The sequence below is a fragment of the Lytechinus variegatus genome, chromosome 11 (assembly GCF_018143015.1).
Source record: "Lytechinus variegatus isolate NC3 chromosome 11, Lvar_3.0, whole genome shotgun sequence".
In the NCBI taxonomy this organism is placed as follows: Eukaryota; Metazoa; Echinodermata; class Echinoidea; order Temnopleuroida; family Toxopneustidae; genus Lytechinus; species Lytechinus variegatus.
Genome location: NC_054750.1, coordinates 14,702,463 through 14,721,739, shown reverse-complemented (window position 1 = coordinate 14,721,739; position 19,277 = coordinate 14,702,463). Strand labels below are relative to the sequence as shown.

The window sequence follows — 19,277 nt, the reverse complement described above, 5'->3', positions numbered from 1 at the left end:
TTGAGTTTAAAAATCAGATTCTTTCATACTACAAAATATACAATTTGTTATCTTCTTCTTTTTTATAAAGTTTGGACATAATCATGATAGTGGTGGAAGCCTGCAATGGTGATGGCATCGTGAGAGAGGGAATATTGTTTGGTTGAAAAATGGAACGTATTGTTCGAAAAGTTGGGCACCATACATTGCCAAAGGTCACATCGGTGAAATCGACTTTAGACCTCCAAAGACTATATGACGTTACCGGGGAGATTCGAGTGATGGGGGGGGCGCAAGTCCACCTAAAGATGACGTCATGTTATATTGAGGGATAGTATATGTTGCCTTACACGACCTAGACTACTTTACTGACACTCTTCTTTTTCTCTATTTCATTTTCGTCTTCTTTACAAAAAGTTCCCTTTCTGAAATATTTGAAAAATAAAAGGGGCGGTACGTCGCCCATGGACCCACCCCCGCCCTCTGAAATTTCATGGTTTGGTTTAGATCCAGTTTCGCTTATGTGCCTGCATCATTAAACCCGGATAGTCATTTGTGAATTTACCTTTGATCAGGGTTCGAATTCATAATCTAACGGATTTACCTATGGCCAGTCAGTGTTTGTAGTTGGATACTATTCGGTAAGTAATCCCATGTTTCTCTCTTCATACTGTTAGCAAGTTTGTACGTTTCGCTCAACCAATAATGATTAACAGAAGAAATTACTTGGAAGAAACGCTTTCGAAAATAGTTTCTTCTTTTCATTAGAACGGGAAAAGTCGTTTGATATATACCGATGTAACAAAATCTTTTATATTTATTTACTTATTTATTATTTTGGGAAGATGTTCTGGAGGCAGCGTTATGCCTTTTTAATTTTAGATTAAGCAAAAGGTATATTTAGAGAATTGTGAGGAAATAAATAATTTTGAATTGTTTTTAATAATTTCATTATCCATGTCCATGACGTGTCAATCAATCATCGAGAAGAGTGTTTGAAAATCACCTCCGTATTAGTTTATAACGAAAAATTAGATAAAATGTTAAACAGAATAATTATACAAAAATATACCACATTTGCTGATTTCATAGATTAGCCCCTGTATTACAAACGCTGTTTACAACATTAATTGATATTATTTCATTTTCAGGCGAAAAAAGGTTAGAGAAACAAATTTTTTTGAAAGAATACAAATTATGAAATCGTCTGAATGAAATTATTGCAAGTCGATATCAATATTCCACCTTTCTACAATATTCAATGCATCGGAACGACGTATACTATGAAAGCGCTTTGCAATAATTACCCCGGTCATCAAATCCTGGCATGCCCGTACACAATGTATGCACTTTCTCTACTCCCTGGGGAGCATTCTAACAAGAATATCCAGGCTATTTTTTTTTAGTTATTCTACATTGTTTTGCATCCTTCAGACACGTCGGATACTCATTTTGATATCATTAATAAGATCAAACGAACTTTATTTGTCAGAATTATTACACTTTAAAGATAAACTGCCACAACCTTCATGATTTTATCTTTTTTTTACGAGGAGGTGGTTTATTTCATATAGTGTATGAATCGAGAGGTCGATGTAAAGAGAAAGAAAATAATGATAAAATAGTTGTTATTTAATCATGGCATTGTTATCAACACAAGTTAGATTGTATTATATAGTGAAAACAGTTTCTCTCATGCCACAAAATATACATTGTGTTATTGTTCATTTAACAAAGTGTGGATATCTTTTAAAAATGGCGGAAGCGATCAATGGCGATGGAGGGATTAAGCTTACGACTTTTGACAAAGAAGATGACCATGACGACGTGGAGAAGGAGGTCGACATCGAGAACATCGCCCAGCAGAGAGCTGATGATATCATGAAGGAGACATCGAGTAGGGTTATGTATGCCGTGGGGGACAGACCGCCTTGGTACACGACTATTATACTCTCGTTCCAGGTAGGCCGTTTTACATCTACCGAGTGAGTTTTAAAAAAAACCTGACGCCTCACAAATCCAACATTTTAGGAAAAGATATGTCATTAACACATACTTATAGCATATGGCCTGAAAGAGTATCCCCTCCCCTCCCCCTTCCCCCTCCCCATAAAGAATCTTTATGTGGTATGTCTTCATGCTTGGAATTGATGAGAAGACATTTTTTTATTGTGATGTAAAGTTTGATTTGTGCCAAAGTAAGGCATGGCTGCAATTTCATTTCATTTATTTCATTTTCAGCAAAATATAAATCAAATAAATACAATCATAACAAGTCAACATCATAAAAAATATATCAATGTCATAAAATCAACTTGAGAAAGACATGTTATAAAACAGTTACATATAAAATAATCATGTGTAAAGAAATTGTGATTTATAATTTGTGAAAATGGAGGATCCCACTAAAAAGCTAGGCTTGTATATTGTGGGCTCCGCAATGAATTAATCCAGATTCCAATAATTTCATAATCACACATGAGTTTATATTATTGCAAATTCATTTTTAATAAAATTAACTTGAGAATTGTAATGCAATGTTGAAAAGGTGTTTTGCAATGGATTTTAATTCGATCCTTGTAGGATTATTGCAACTGGATTCATGAATTGCAGTCCTTACTTTGGCGCAAATAAAAATTTACAACACTTCAAAGAATACCTACTGAATATCTATATACGCGTGAAGACATATCACATAAATATTCTACCAAATTATTTCGGAGATGATACTCTTTAAGGCTCAATATAAATGCCTATTATTATCATTAAGGCCAAATATAATTATTATGTGTTCATGAGATATCTGTGAGATTTCAAGTTCTCCTTTTTTTAACTCAGGCGGGTATATTTGGAGGACTGGGAATTTTCTCAAATATGGTTTTTCTGTATTATAATCAAAGGTCAAATTCGAAAGGAAGTATCTCTTCTCTATAGTCATGATAGTCGTGTTCTGAATAACATTGGGCGAAGCCACAGGGTAAGCGAATGGGGGGGGGACAGGGGGACCGTCCACAATAAGTGAACATGCTGATAAATGGAGATGAAGGAGGATGAAATGTTAAGAAAGAACCAGTGGCGTATCTGGGATTTTCCACAGGAGGGGGGGGGGGGCAAATTCGTCCGCCCAAAAATTTGACAAGCAGTCTTCAACAACAAATATAGAATTTCGTACCAGAAAAAAAATTGACAAGCTCGTCAGGGGGGGGGCAGGGATACGTCCTTTGCATGGGTTGTGACTCGTCAGGGGGGCAGGGGGCAGTCTGCCTCCCCCCCGTAGGTACGCTAGTGGAAAGAACCCATCAGAAAATATGAAAGGACTAAAGGGTGGTGCAATAACAAAATATTTTCTATCAATTACAAATATTCTGTTGAAATTTCTCTGCTGATTTTAACTGTAGCAAGTTAGTCTGAACTCCTTGTTTCAAGAATCAGATTAACAATCTGCAAGTTTGCAATTAATTGCAAGAGATATGAATGATTTAGGAGCGAAAATAGACTTCAATTCTCTTGCCATATCCGACAAGTTGTGGAAGTCTATAGGAGTTTCATTTACGTCATCTAACCCCCCCCCCCCCCCCCTCTAAATTAACATCCTGGGGCCCGTGGCATAAAACTTTTGCCATTAAAACTCTGGTACATATTTGCCTGAGTTTTTTAATGTGTAATTTTCAATGGCATAATTTTGTTTGCCAGAGTTTTTATGGCAAACGTTTTATGCGACGGGCCCCTAAAGTCTTCCCTTCTACATAACGCACAGAAATGTTAATTGCTATTACATGATGGATTGTGACTTTATGAATGCAAATGAACATACATAATAAATACAGATGAGTTCTGCAGTTTATAGCTCATTAGTATTATAAATGAATAAATAAAGTCACAATATGAATCGTTAAACCATATTTATAGGCAATAATTCAAAGTTTGGACTATAATACCGGTAGCCAAATTTAGGGTTAGTTTGGATCGGAAAAATGAACTAGACGTTGAATAGATTATTTTAGACGCACAATAACAATGATCAATTCCGATAAACCAAAAAGGGTACACCTTAAGGGGCCTGTTGCTTAAAACCTTTTACCTGAGAAAACTCGGGTTGTTTTTACCGGAGTTTTGGCCCTGTGTTAAAGTCAATGGCAGAAATCTAGACTAACCTTAGTTTTCAGTTTTTACCAGAGTTTTCTCAGGTAAAAAGTTTTATGCAACAGGCACCTTGCGGTTGCATTACACTTGAGATGTATAAACAGATAAAAGCCTGGTCATACCGCCCGAGCGTTGTTGGAGCGGTCGTGGAGCGGTAGGGAGAGGGGATCAAATTTCGCTCACAAAATTGGGGAAAAAATCAAAAACAATAATCGAAAACAAAATGAAAACAATCGAAATCGAAAATGGTGAACGTGAGCTAGCGGTGATGATTTTTTTTTTCTCTCCGCTCCACGACTGCTCCAACAACGCTCGGGCGGTGCATTTGTCTATTAAACAATCTGGATAAATGATTTGAGGCAATTTGGGTTCCAAATTATGACAAGCCTTTTTGTAACTGTTCGTATACTGATACCATAAAAACCTATACTTCCAAAATTATAAAATCGATTATTGAGATCTGTGATTCTCGTACTATATGCTTGGTTTATTTTCAGTCGGTCTAATGCAAATTCGGCCAATTGCCAACTCGTCTACTATCATTTTGGTTTACCATCAGTTTGTCCACTATCCACATCGTCTAATTGTCTTTTATTACACTGACAATTTCGTCTAATTACCAATTGGTCCAATAACCAAATTTATTCCATATGCCATTTGGGCTATTTTGAATAAGGGGTTAATTGGCGAAAAGAAGAGCAAAATGGAGTTAGATCAACTGGTTATGAGGTGAAATGGCCATAGACGAATTGTTGATTAGACGAAGTGATGATTGGACCGAATGGTTGTTAGACGAAATGTTGATGGACGAAATGGTATTAGACTAAATGAAGGTAGACCGTACGTGTTGAGTGGGCATGTTGGTATACTTAGACACATTGGCAATTTACAATATATTCGAGTTTGTGATATAGAATTGGAATTCGGGGTATTGAAATCGTAACATGGTAAAATGGCTTGCCTTATGCATGCTATGCAGGAGAAAGAAAACTTAAGATTATATCCCGTTTATTTACCACAAACAAAGTGAATTGTAGTCTTTGTTTTGACCTACCGCGCGGGAAATATCGCACTCAACAAGTACACTTCAAATCTTCATATCGGCGAAAAATTTCGCGAAGTTCGTGTCTGGAATCAATAGCCGACTCCGGGAGCCGACTTTCGGTCGACTGCAGATAGAAGACGAAATGATGGTAGACCAGATGATAGTAGACCTGGGGGCGTTTCATGAAAGGACTTGTCGGACGTTTTGTCCGACAAGTCCTGTTTTATCCGACAGTTACCATAGGAACAGTGCCTCTCAGCCAATCAAAATCATGGAAAGATGTCAGATCTGACAACTTGTCGGATGAAAATATTGATGAAACGCTCCCCTGTTGGTAATTTGGACGAATTGGCATTAGACCAATTGAAAATATACCTTTTATATTCACTTGGTCTACTGCTTGTCTGAAATGTCTAATTTATTTTACTAAATGGTATTGACCTATTTGGTCTACTATCAAGTTGGTCTAAATGTCGTTTGGTCTGTCTATATCAGTGGCCTACCTAGGATTTTCCACAGAGGGGGGCAAAAACCTCCGCCAAAAAATTTGACAAGCAAAAAAAAAAGCTCTTCAAGCTCGTCAGGGGGGGGGGGGTAAACTATAATATGATAAGACTATGTGGGATAAGACTAAACGGACCGTAGATAAAGCGGGCCTACACCAGTAGTTTGCCAACGAGAGGTAACACTTTGCCCCATTTTAAACATTCATAACAAATTTTATATATTCCACAGAGACCTCGACCTGCATATTGACCGAAACATAAACAGGAATTCGGTAAAAAGTTCACCAGGCAGCACATTGCTTATCAAGGCATGAATGAAAACAACAGGCCAATTCAAACATGGGAATGAAACCTTTGGAACAAATAGGCTGGTGTAGAAACAGAAAAATCAAAGAATAAGAATAAAGAAAGTTTGAGAAAAATCGGACAAATAATGAGAAAGTTATGAGCATTTGAATATTGCAATCACTAATGCTATGGAGATCCTCCCATTGGCAATATATGCGACAAGGATGTGTGACGTCACTGATGAACAACTTTCCCTTTGGTGGACTATAAAATACCCTCAAAATGTCTCATTTTGCTTTTTCTTATGATGATACAAACTCTTTATCCATGATGTATTCTTAAAAAATATGTATTACATGCCCTCATGTACAAAGAACACATGATCTATGGATAGATGTGATAAAAGAGGCAATTCAAGTGAAATATATATGGGGAAAGTCGTTCACAAGTGACATCACACATCTTTGTCGCATTTCCAATTTGCTATATCTCCATAGCAATAGTGATCGCAATATTCAAATGCTCATAACTTTCTCATTATTTGTCTGATTTTTCTCAAACTTTTGTTGATGTGTTTCTTTGATTTTTCTGTTTTCACACAAGCTATCTCGTTCCAATGGTTTCATTCTCCTTTAAGAGACTACATTGAGGTACCTGGGTATTGCGTAATGCATACCATGTACTTTTTCTCAAACTTGAACGATATGCAGAACAACTTTGATTGAAATTATGATGGGGGTCTGGGACGCTCCCTTAATTCACCGGTAAATGGCTGAAACTTACAGACCATATAGTTTCAGTTTCCTGTTTCAGTGATAGCTAAGATTTGTTTAATTGAATCTCGATATATATATTTACGACAGGTGTGTTCATATAGACAAAACAGGGATGTAGGGCTACAACCCCTGTAATTCTCCAATATCTATCTAAAGGTCAACGTATAAAATCAAAGTTAACGCGTATGAAATTGTGCCATTAATATTGATAAATCAAGGTAAACAAGGACATCATTTCTTTTCTGATATTTCACGTACGAATAAGATTACATACACACGACGTTATATGAACAAATAATGTCCACTGACTCTCAAATATCTGTTTAGTTGTAAACATAACATGAACTGATTTCTGAGAGATAGAGATGTAGGAGTTTACTTTACCGAGTAAATATGTTTGCTCAGTCAACACATACACATGTGAATTAAAAAAAGTATATATGTTAAAGTTGATTAGAAAATAGTTCAGTGTAAATGTATAGTTGATGTATTCATATTCAAATGCATGGAAAACCAGAGCAGTTTTATCCCACAAATTTCTACAATAATGGTGGTTGTATTGCATTCATAAATAAATATAGAACCTATACATGTAGATTAAAATTTAAAAGCTAAATATGATACTACCCCCATCCTCAGGGGTCGGAGGGACCGCATGCGTGTTCCCAAAATGTCCGGTAAAGGTTTTTTTTTCGCGGGACAAAGGGAGGGAACGAGCATTATAGGCGTACCCTAAATAACACTGAGGGGGAGGGGAACTCCCCATCGGAATCACTGAAATATATCTGCATTGGAAGTCATTCGGCCGCTGCCGGAAAGAAAATTATTTGACAGAACCATCATGACCATGGAGGTAAAAAGAATTGAGTGACAACGATATGCAAATAGCTTCCAATTTCTAAAGAAGTACAAAATTAATACACAGGTGCCATGTAGCCTTTGTTGGCGACTTATGATGCCGCCAGTTTCATGGGAAAACTGAAAAATTATTTGTGGCGAAAAAAGATAACTGGGATGTTTCCATTTTTATTTGAGCACAAACATAATTATTGAACACATGACGAAATATGACGAAATATATATCAAAGGCGCATTGTGTCTTATACAGGACGAAATATTGAATGATGACAGTTTAAAAATGTGATAAAACCGAATAATTTGACATTGTAAAAATCAACATTTTACAAATTCCCACCCACTTTCACACTATAAAAATTACATGATTAGTTTGTTGGAATGTGTCAATATGTGATGCTATGTGTCAGAACTGCGGCCAGTCGAGTAATTTTAAATCATATTTCAAGACATACTGCAACATCTATTTTTGCTGTCCCCTGTATAAAAAAAAGTTAGCAATGTGTCTGCTCATGTTATCCGACCAGAAGCAGCGTAAAGTAATTATCATTACAAAAGCATATTTCATTTAGTAATTCACCTGTATAAAGTCTGGTGTTAGGCAGGAATCTTTTGTCTACAATCTGCAAGAAATATGCATGAAACAAAATATTGTGCAACATATTTTATCATTGCGTCATTAAAGTGACTATAAAGGGAAAATGTTGGGTTCTTCATGTCTTAAAACTCCTTGATAGAGCGGTGATAAGTCGGTATTTGTTTCCTTTCTGTAAAATGAATGAGTTTGCATCCATTTTGATACGTCTGAAGAAAGATAAATTGACTTTTGGTTATAAATGGTATAGAATATGAATTTAGTGTCATATCACAAACCATACATTCACGTAGTATGTTGGCATCCTTATACAGTATAAAGGGGATTATCTTTTGTGTAGAAAGCAAACAAAATAAAAACAAATTTCCTCTATCTGTTTGTATGATGGCGCCGGGGTCATCTTTCGAACAGAGATGAATAAAAAAAGTAATATAAAATACATAAACAAGAAATGCATACATTCTATTTGTGAAGTATATACAAAGGTTATAGTATACACCTAGTCTGCTGGGCGAACCCTTCACTCGAGTTAAGGGTCTGAATGTGCAGCCTACTCATGCCTTGTGTACTGTATGCCCTCTCGCAAGTTTTGTATGCGCTATAGTCTTTGAGTGGAGACACGCTTGTTGATCAAAGTTTCAATCAGGGTCTATGCCTGTAGACTACTATACACCAGTATCTTTATTTTCTTCACAATAGGTATCACCTCAAAGGGTAGAGGGGGGGGGGGGGTGTCACTTTCCACGTGGACTGCTGCCCATCTGTGTCCAACAACCCCCAAAATATTTATTAATTTCTTTATTTATCAAAATATCTTTATACAATATATACATAAAAGATAAAAGTGTAACTTAGGTTCTGTACAAGTAGTGAATGAATTCAATTTGTTCAAAGATAACATTCAATTTTTGAGGAATTGATGAAATGAGAATAGTTATCTTGTAGACAATACAATAACAGCAAAATATAAAGTAAGGTGTATGATATCATTGTAAATTAATAATTCAACAAAATTTATGAAGGAAATCAGGATTCTAATTATCATTGAGCAAATCATACTAGACTTATGTAGAAAATGTACATTATATTACAGTTCGTATCAAAAAAAAGTTTACACTTTGAAAAAGCCCTGGGAATTTGAAATTATACAACATGTGGGTATTTTTTCACATATTACACAATTTCACTCCAGAAGGAGCTATAATCCACTCTCAAAAGATGCAAATCCCACTCCAACATGACTGGTCTTTGAAGTGTAATTAGGGACAAGATTAGATATTTTGCATTTAGACTGTAATCTTCTTTTCTCCCCTTTTTTTTTTTTTTTTTTTTTTTTTTTTTTTTTTTTTTTTTTTTTTTAATTATATTTTTATTGGAAAATCATCGAGGATCACAATATATACAAACAATTTTTACATGATTAGAAAACAAAATCAAGGCAGAATAATAGCAAAATGGTGCATTGATCAAAAGCGAAGTTCCGAGACAGAAAAGGATGGCCAGTGTACAGACCTTAGTTTACAAACCTCCAGAAAGTCACTATTTCACTGACATCGAAGACCTACAAAAAACAGGTAAACAACGCGCAGCTATGGCCGGAATAAACAAAGTCGAACGGCAGGGCGATTCATGTAAAAATACAAATTGCCTTCCACCGCCAACACCCAGGCACCCCCCCCCCAACTGTCTCTCTCTCTCTCTCTCTCTCTCTCTTTCGCACTTTCTCCTTTCACCCCCCCCCCCCCCCCCCCCGAGGCATTACAATTTTTCATCACTTCCACGTACACCGCACCAACAACATAGAGTAAACCAAAAAATCGCTCCACCACTCGACCCCGTTCAGTCCAGCCCATTCAATATGCGAAGTCTACAAATTGTTCACCACCGAAAACAATGGTGGGAATTGTAGGTCAGGAGGTCATGCTTAAACGCTCGCCCTTGAGGTAAACGAGAGTTTACATAATAGCAGTACATACAAGTATCACATTGTAAATGAACATATACATGCAGCACTATCAGTATCATGGGAATAGGCAAACATTAGATGTGGCATTTTATACAAAAAACTGAAATAAAAAGACACTTTTAAGCAGAATACGTATTAATTTTAGGTTTACACAGGGTTTGCAAGGGAAAATTAAATCTCAAAGCGCCATTTCTTAAAGTGAGCAGTTAGTTTGTTTTTCTTCTTTGCCAAGTAAAATTCAACTTCTTTCTGTTTTTTAACAAGGGACCTGAAAGCTGATGAATTGGGAAGATGGTTCTTGAATTTGCAAATGAAAATGTGGTATTTCAATAACAAAAATAAATATGAAATGAATTTGTCATTACAGATTCCAAATAGTTTTTCAAAGTTGGTTACAATAATGACAGATTTGTTTTTCTGAAAAATTATAGCAAGAAGGTTCTGCCAAACTGGGGTAACCAATTCACATTCACAAAAAAGGTGGACCATTGTTTCCTCCTTTTTATTACATAGGGAGCAATTAGGTGAATCTTTTCGTTTAATCTTATAAAGAAAATCGTTTAATGCAATTGCTTTGTGGAAAATCTTGAAGTAAAATGACCTTAATTTGGTATCAATAGTGCACAAGAAATTAGTATTGTGGACCTTTCCCCAGTCAATACCAACTGGTACAGGTAAATTTTCATTCCAAAAAGCATATCTTTTGTTTGGAGTGTGAGAACCAAGCAATAATTTGTAAGTATTTCTGGGGACTTTTTTAGTGTTTACTAGCTTATGGACAATTGTTTCATGGACACCAACCATATCAGGATCAAAATTCTTCATCCACTCTTCTGGTATATTTTTAATTAAAAAATTAAATTTCCTCCTGTCTGTAGCAGGGATATCAAAATCTAATATAAGTTCTTCAAATAATTTATGGCCAGGTAGAGGTGGATCAAATAAATCAGATACTGTCAAAACGTTTTTACTATACCAACATGGATAGAATAAATGAGATTTAGATTTAGACCGAATTGATCTATTATACCACAGAATTTGACAAGCGCCTAATTCAGAAAACTTTTGTCATAAAATTCAATAGTAGCTTCTTCTCTAAAAATGTACCAACTTCTTAAAGATTCAGCTAGTTGAATATTACCCAAGGAATTTAATACACTCTCAGGAGCATGAGTTTCCCACAGAAATTGAACATTTTGGTTAAACTTTTCCAAACACGACACTTCAATATGTTTCCATGGAGCATCAAAATCATCATCTAGTAATAATTTCACCCAAACAAGTTTTTGAGCAGTTGCAAAGGAAAGGGGTCAACCATCTTGAGACCTCCTTGAATATAATCATTACACATTATCTTTCTCTGTATTCTATCTTTACCTCCATTCCAAATAAACTTAAAAAACAATTTATTCAATGTTTTAAAAAAGGAACAGGGTAATTTAATAGAGAGAACCGAAAATAGATATATTAATTGTGGTAACACGAGGGTTTTGATAACACAAACTCTGCCAATTAATGAAAGGTTTCTCATTCTCCAGCAGTCTAAAGTTTGCTCCAATTTTTTCAATTTCTCCTTGTAGTTCAGATCATAAATTAAGGAAACATTCAGACAAAAAGTAATTCCAAGACACTTAAATTGAGAGTTCTTCCACGAAATACCACGATCTGCATAAGGGAAAACTTGATTTCCCTTTTTTGAACCTATCCAAACAGCTTCAGTTTTGCTAAAATTTATTTTACACCCTGAAAATTTACCAAATTTACGTAAGGTTTCAAAAAGTTGAGAAAGCGAACTGTCTGTGCCATCCAAAAAACAAACAGAGTCATCAGCAAACAGGGAGATCTTGACTTCTTGATTTTTTACCAGGATACCCTTAATCAAATTATTTTGTCGAACGGAAAGGGACATGATCTCTATAACAAGTAAAAATAAATATGGAGAGATAGGACACCCCTGAAAAATTCCTCTTTCCATAGGGATGCGTTCTGTAAGGAAGCCATTATTCAAAACATATGACTGGCGACCAGCATATAATGTCTTTATTGAGTCTATAAAATCTTTGCTAAAATTGAACTTTTCTAGGGTTAGAAATAGAAAATTGTGGGAGACACTATCAAAAGCTTTCTCAATATCTAGTAACAGTATAGATCCAGGAATACTATTTGTTTCAGTGTACTCAATTATGTCTAAAATTAATCGAATGTTGTGACCAATATTCCTACCTTTCAGAAAACCTGACTGATCGATGTGGATAAGATCTTGTAAACAATGCTTAAGACGGTTTGCAAAGCATTTCGCCACAATTTTATAGTCAGTTGTCAATAGCGTAATAGGTCGATAATTATTTATGAGGAGAGGGTCCTTATCCTTTTTAGGGAGGAGAGTGATTATTCCATTCCTTTGTGAAGGGGACAAAATACCATTTTGTAAAGAGAAATTCAGAGATTTTAGAAGTAAATCGCTTATATCAGGCCAAAATACCATGTAAAACTCAACAGGTATACCATCAAAACCAGGGGTTTTATTCATACTCATGGACTTAATGACATTATACAGTTCTTGTATTGTAAGAGGGGTGTCTAAAAATGATTTCTGGTCTTCAGATAATTGTGGAATATTGATTTTATCAAAGAGAGAATCATTAATTTCCTTTTCATCAATTAATCCTCTAGCATCATCCTGAAAAGAGTATAGCTTACTATAAAAATTTTGGATTTCTCCTAAAATCCCAACTGGGTCAGTTACTAGGCTACCATTAGAGTCTTTAAGCCTAGAAATATTTTTCTTATGCCAGCCCCTGTTCTCTAGATTACAAAAATATTTAGTGCTTTTCTCTCCTTCCTCTACCCATCTAGCCCTGGAACGTGTAATTAACCCTTTTGTCTCAAAATCATAAATTTTATTCAATTTTTCTTCAAGTTCTTCTAACTTTGTCAAAAGAAAATCATCATTGGGAGATGGAACATTATTGGAAATTTGAAGTCTAATCTTATCAATGTCAAGCAGTAACTTATTTTTTTCATTATTTCTTTCTTTCTTCTTCCTAGATGAATATTCCATACTAACACCTGTAATAACACACTTCAGGGAGTCCCACAATATGTTTGGATTACAGTCAGAATTTTTATGATTTTCTTTGAAATCATTGATTGTATCCTTGATTAATTTAACAAAATCATCATCGTGATGAAGGTAGTGACAATTCATTTTCCAAAAACCTCTGCCCCTTTTGGGTTGATTGTCATTAAATAAAATTTGTACCATAGAATGATCAGATTGTATTCCAGGAATTATTTTAGAACTGACACAATTATCTATAAAGTTACTAGAAACTAAAATAAAATCAAGTCTGGATAAAGCCCTCGGGATTTTTGGTGACGAGTATACTGTCGTAAGTTAGGATGAAAGTGTCTCCACACATCAATTAGTCCAATATCTTCCATTAAAATAGAGAGCATTTCACTAGAATTTTTGTTTGAATGCTGTGGTCTTGTACCCTGGTAGTCAAGTGGACTAGTTACTAAGTTGAAGTCTCCACCTATGATTAGGAAGGGACTGCTTAATTTATCTATTTCAGCAAAAACTTTTAACAAGAAGTCTGGGTCATCCTTATTTGGTGCATATATGTTAACTAAAGTCAATTGTAATTCATTTAAACATGCCTTTAATACAATAAATCTCCCATCAGGGTCACTGAATACAGAATGAACCTGAACAGAGACAGTTTTTCTAATAAGAATTGCTACTCCCCTACTGGCAGAATTAAAACTTGAAAAAAAAGCCAGTTCGCCCCACTGAGTTTTCCATAACATATCATCTTTTTTATCTGAATGTGTTTCTTGTAGGAAGATAATATCTGAACCCAAACTTTTCAAATAGTGGAAAATCTTCTTTCTTTTATGAAAATCTTGCAATCCACGACAATTAAAAGTATGCAACTTTAAAGCCATGGTGTAGGATCTGGATTAAACACAAATACTAAAAGCCAAGATATTTGAATACTACATGTACATGTATGTTGAACTCCACTGTGAAAACAAATTGACAAGAAAACTGCATTGAGCACACTACTCCTAATGAAAAAAACATTCTGCCACAACATAAAATAAATTAAAAAAATTAACATGAATAAAGATAATTACAGTACCAAAAAACAAAAAAAAATGGGTTGCACTAAATCGAAGGAGATGGCCTCAAATCACATCACAGCCAAAACCAAAAATGCAAACAACAGGGGATATAGCAATCCCAAACAGGAAATAGATTTTCTTTTAAAAAATACCTGACTTACCAACTGTATTCTGTAACATATGAACAGCAATGCATACTGTGACATTCGAACCGCAATAGTATATACATATGCAAGCATAAAAAATACCTCTGAAGCTTTCGAATCAATACTGTATAACAGATGACCATCTGATAAAATCTAAATCATTTCAAACATTCACTTCACAAAAGGAAGAAACATTTCTAGACCAATCCGAACAGATAAACCTAACCAAAAAATTTACTGTAAAAATGACCAACAAACAAAAATATTTTTAAGCGAAATAGTATTAGGCCTACAGTACCAAAAAATTGTAAGGCCAAAACTGCCCACAATACATGTTTACATGTAAATAATTCATATCAGCGTTGAAGTTCTTCATAACAAATGTGACAAAAACTGGATAATACAACTGGAATCTTATAGTGTGTGTAGTGTTTAATGTTCAGTTATACGTTGATCAGCTTCCCGTCCGCATCCCTGTAGCAGAGTTTATCAGGAAAAACAAAGAATGGCTTTTTGCCTTCGTCTTTCAGCCGCTTGAATGAGACTGCCTTATTCTTCCTCAGCTGGAGCACACGGTGTGACAGGTCCTCTGCGACGAAAACCTTCTGCTCGTTGTAGACTGACTTGGTCATCTTTAACTTGTCGATGCAAGCTTTCCGTGCATTCTCTTTAAGCATGTAAGAAGCAAAACCTAGGTGGATCCTCCTAGGATGTCTTGATGAATTGACATTTCCCTGGGGCTGTGGGAGGTAAGTAGGCGTACGATGACATCTCTGGATGTCTTGGATGACTCCTTCCGGCACATTTGCGAACCTCAGGAAATCTGCTACCTTCTGTTTGCAGTTCTCCTTGTTGGATTCCTGAATACCAAAAATCACCAGATTGTTTCTACGGGAGCGGTTCTCCAGATCGTCAATCTTCTGCTCCAGTTTCCCATTCTCTTCTTTCAATGAATTGAGAGACGCTTTCAGATTGTCAACCTCAAAACCCAGACCTTCGATCTTCTCCTCGTGTTCGGTGACCTTTGAGGTAAGATCTCCTAACTTTCTATCGAGAATAGACTCTATGCGTGCATCCTGTCTATCCTCAAAGTCTGAGAAAAACTTAATAAACCACTGTGGTGCCTGCTCACTCGTTGATAACTCACCGGGCGGTGCGGGCGTTGGCGAGCTGCATGGCAGAATGCCCCTCTTGGCTGAGGAGATGTTGACTGCAGTGTCCCCGGCAATCCCGGGGGAGTCACGAAGAGGTTTCGCTGCGTCCACATGCTCGTCGTTTAACTTAAACTTCTTCGAAAGAGGTGAAGCAGATTCCATGATTGTACGTAAAAATAGCTCCAGTAAATAAATAGATGTATAGCAGAGTGTCACAGAAGAAAAAGATCGCTAAAAATCAACAATTTTAATGTCACTTTGATTCGTCACCGGTTATAATTCCTGTCTGAAATTGCTCGCTACGGAAATCACATCCGCACGAAACGCGCCGCCATTTTCCTTCCTTTAGACTGTAATCTTCATGTCTCCCCTTTTCATTTAGAATTCTCTAGGAATGTTTAGTGGCGCCCTCTCCATGCCCTTGGTTGTCGCTCCGTACCTATGCATCCTGGATGATCACTACAGCCTGTCACGTGTCTTTGCGTCAACATTCTTCGTCGCTTCAATACAGACACTGTTGCAGACTACCTTCGGTGTCCGGTAGGCTATCATGTAGTGTTTCCTAATACGACCCCCCCCCCCCTTCCACCGTCAATCAGAATAGGGTTTATGCAGTGAAAACTAATACCCCGTTTAGATCTACCGCAGATCGTCCTTTGTCCACAATAGACGGTCTCGGTACAAAGCGAGGTCACACGGCGTGAATTGACATTGTTTTCAATTGACTAATGTCCATTCATTATCATTTCCAAAGTCTTATGAACAAATTTTAACAGATTGATTTTCCTATCAACAAACCTTCTCTGATCCCCGCCTTATTTTCACCTGACCTTGACAGATTACCCATAGTTCAAGGACCGACAATGACCTTCGTCCTTCCAATGTTTACTCTGATGTCACTCCGGGGTGAATGCCCTGTAATTGGAGGTAAGTTCTCCTACATCTTATCCATTTTTTTTCATTCTATCGTTTGTAACATGATCAACTACAAAGCCCTAAATATTTCTATCGGTTATCAACATTAACGTTACAGTCACTCCAACGAAACCGACTCTGGATCGATGTATGTCGTGTCATTGGTCTTAATTTCACCGTTTTAAAAATGAATAAAACAACCGCTTTCGACTCGGCGTTTAAGGCCGCCGTAGGGAGAAATATGACTGCGCATTAATCACTTTGACCGGGTTAAAGGGATGGTCCGGGCTGATAATATTTATATCTTAGTGAATACAGTAAAATTCACAAAGCAAAATGCTAAAAATTTCATCTAAATCGGACAACAAATCACAAAGTTATTGAATTTTAAAGTTAATCAATATTTCGTGAAAACAGTTATATGCACATCGCCATGAATATCCAATAGGTGGGCCGATGATGTCACATCCCCACTTTCCTTTTTCTTATATTATTACATGAAATCATAAATGTTTCATTTTTTTCATTATGTGTAAACGATTTGTCTCCATTATGATGAAATACATTGCGGCAATACATAACTAATGCACTTAATCAGTTTTCAATCCGATTGTTTTAGTTCTTGGTAGAAATTTTTTGAATAAATGTAATTTCATGTAATAAAATACGAAAGAACAAGGGGGATATGACATCATCAGCCCACCTAATGAATATTCATTGAGACATGCCTCGAACTGTTTCACTGGAATAATGCAACTTTTTAAAATTCAATAACTTTGTTGTTTGTTATTCGATTTTGATGAAATTTTCAGCATTTTGCTCTGTGAATTTTAATTCATTTATTGAGATAGAAATATATCCAGCCTGGACCATCCCTTTCAGTAAATGATGTTAACAGCATCCTATTCTTGATTATCAAGAATGAAATGCTTGGTATATGAAAAAATGGGATAAAGGACGTCGGCATACGCTAGCAAAACGCCAGGGCCCATTGCAGATCGACTTGCCTTTAAACGCAACAAATGCAAACAATCAAGCGCAAGTCACACAAATAAACAATTTTGATTGGTTGTAAATCAAGTTGCCGTTAATTTTTGACGTCACTTTTGGTTGCAACTCTTTCTGCATCCCGGGGGCCGTAAAAAGCTGTTCGTAAGTATAAAGAGCGATAAGCCCCTTTTACACCTTCACGGATGCAACACGGATCATCACGGATCTCAGTCCGTGATGATCCGGGGTGCCAAATTTGTATTTTCCTAGCATTCCCGGGAGTGAGTACGGAGTTAACTGGTTATTAACACGGATATGTACGGAAAAGTACGGAGTCTACAAGGATAGGCAAGGTAGCAATAGGGATCCTGTTTGATATGCTCCCGGAACCAACACGGAATACCCGGATGATCACGGATGTTACTGGCTGGGTCTTTACACGGACCTTACCACTTCTTGTCGCCGGCATCTTGCTAGAATGAAGTCTCGTCCCTTTTTGCAGCATCTGGAGCATGCTCGTGCTTGGTTATGAATACGGACTATTGTTCATGTACGCAAACAATACAAACATTTGACCCCGGATAAAGCCGGTATCAACAAGGATCACCCGGTACTTACAAGGAGCCTCCCGGATGCATTCGGTAGCTACACGGATGTACAAGGAGGCTACAAGGATGAACACGGATGATTATCAGTCCGTGTTCTCCGGGATGAAAAATTGAACATGTTCAATTTTTCTACCGGACATGCCGGTACATCAAGGATGGCGCCGGATGAGTAGCCGGAGTGTACACGGCAGTCCCGGACTGTACACGGATGACCCCGGATTGACAATCCGGGATGATCCGTGTTGCTTCCGTGAAGGTGTAAAAGAGGCTTTGAACGACTGATGAACCTTTCTTGCGCGCTAAACCATCGCCAATGGTGCATACCATTTACCATAAGAAAGGATCACCAGTCTTTCTTAAAGTCACTCTTAACTTACGAACAGCTTTATGAATCGGCCCCCGGTGTCATAACCCCTTGATACTTACTTTGCCCACTTTGCTCCTAATCATTATTTTTGTTTTTAGATCCTATTGGTAATGAAACCAATGTCACGGTAACGGTAGAGGATGTCAGATCAGAATTCCGGATACGAATGAGAGAGGTAATGATAATGGATAACACCTTTGAATGTCATTATAGGGTTCTAGGACACCTTCCCCGGATAAACACCATAGTATCGATTAGTGCTTTTCCCCCTGGATTGGGGGGGGGGTATCTATATATACCACCGGAAAAGGCAGCAATAGATACTGCTGTCTTCGGGGGGGGGCAGAGTTTCTCTCTGGGGTATTCCGCCAAGGGCAGCCATCCTGCTATTCTCCTTGACAAAAGAAGACCAACACCTGTGCCCAGGACGACTATCCTCTAGAACAAGTGTGGGGGGGTGCTCCTGTTATGTTCTTAGAGGGTGTATATGCTATGATTTTCTGGGGGGGGGGTCCACGGTGAACGTGCTCGGGAAATTTCATCTGCACTATCCAACAGATCTCACGTTCCTCTTCAAGGATTGACTGCTTGTCTCTCCATAATCAAGTTCCAAAAGTTAAGCGAAAGCCTCACGAGGAAATTTGCATAATTCTCCTTGTTATATGAAGAAGTTGAATTTCTACCAACAAACCAATCGTATGATCCTATTCAAGAATTTGTAGATATTATTTTGATAATTGTGTAATTTCTGAAATCAAGGTAGAACACCTAATTTATCATAAGTTCCTATTAGTATAGTATTATAATAACCAT

General features: G+C 36.8%; 1 protein-coding gene across 2 annotated transcripts in view; it reads left to right on the top strand.

The window, feature by feature from the left end:
- The first annotated feature begins 509 nt into the window (after nucleotides 1-509).
- LOC121423978 (solute carrier family 23 member 1-like) overlaps nucleotides 510-19,277 on the top strand; it is a 29,436-nt gene continuing 10,668 nt past the window's right edge. The window contains exons 1-5 of one of the 2 annotated variants that reach the window (XM_041619535.1): nucleotides 510-620; nucleotides 1,717-1,941; nucleotides 15,967-16,124; nucleotides 16,423-16,511; nucleotides 18,563-18,639. In XM_041619535.1, the coding sequence (XP_041475469.1) occupies nucleotides 1,735-1,941; nucleotides 15,967-16,124; nucleotides 16,423-16,511; nucleotides 18,563-18,639 (531 nt within the window). In that variant the 5' untranslated portion in view covers nucleotides 510-620; nucleotides 1,717-1,734. Of the gene's footprint in view, nucleotides 621-1,611; nucleotides 1,942-15,966; nucleotides 16,125-16,422; nucleotides 16,512-18,562; nucleotides 18,640-19,277 lie in introns of those variants that run through there. The other variant, XM_041619534.1, reaches the window with a different exon arrangement.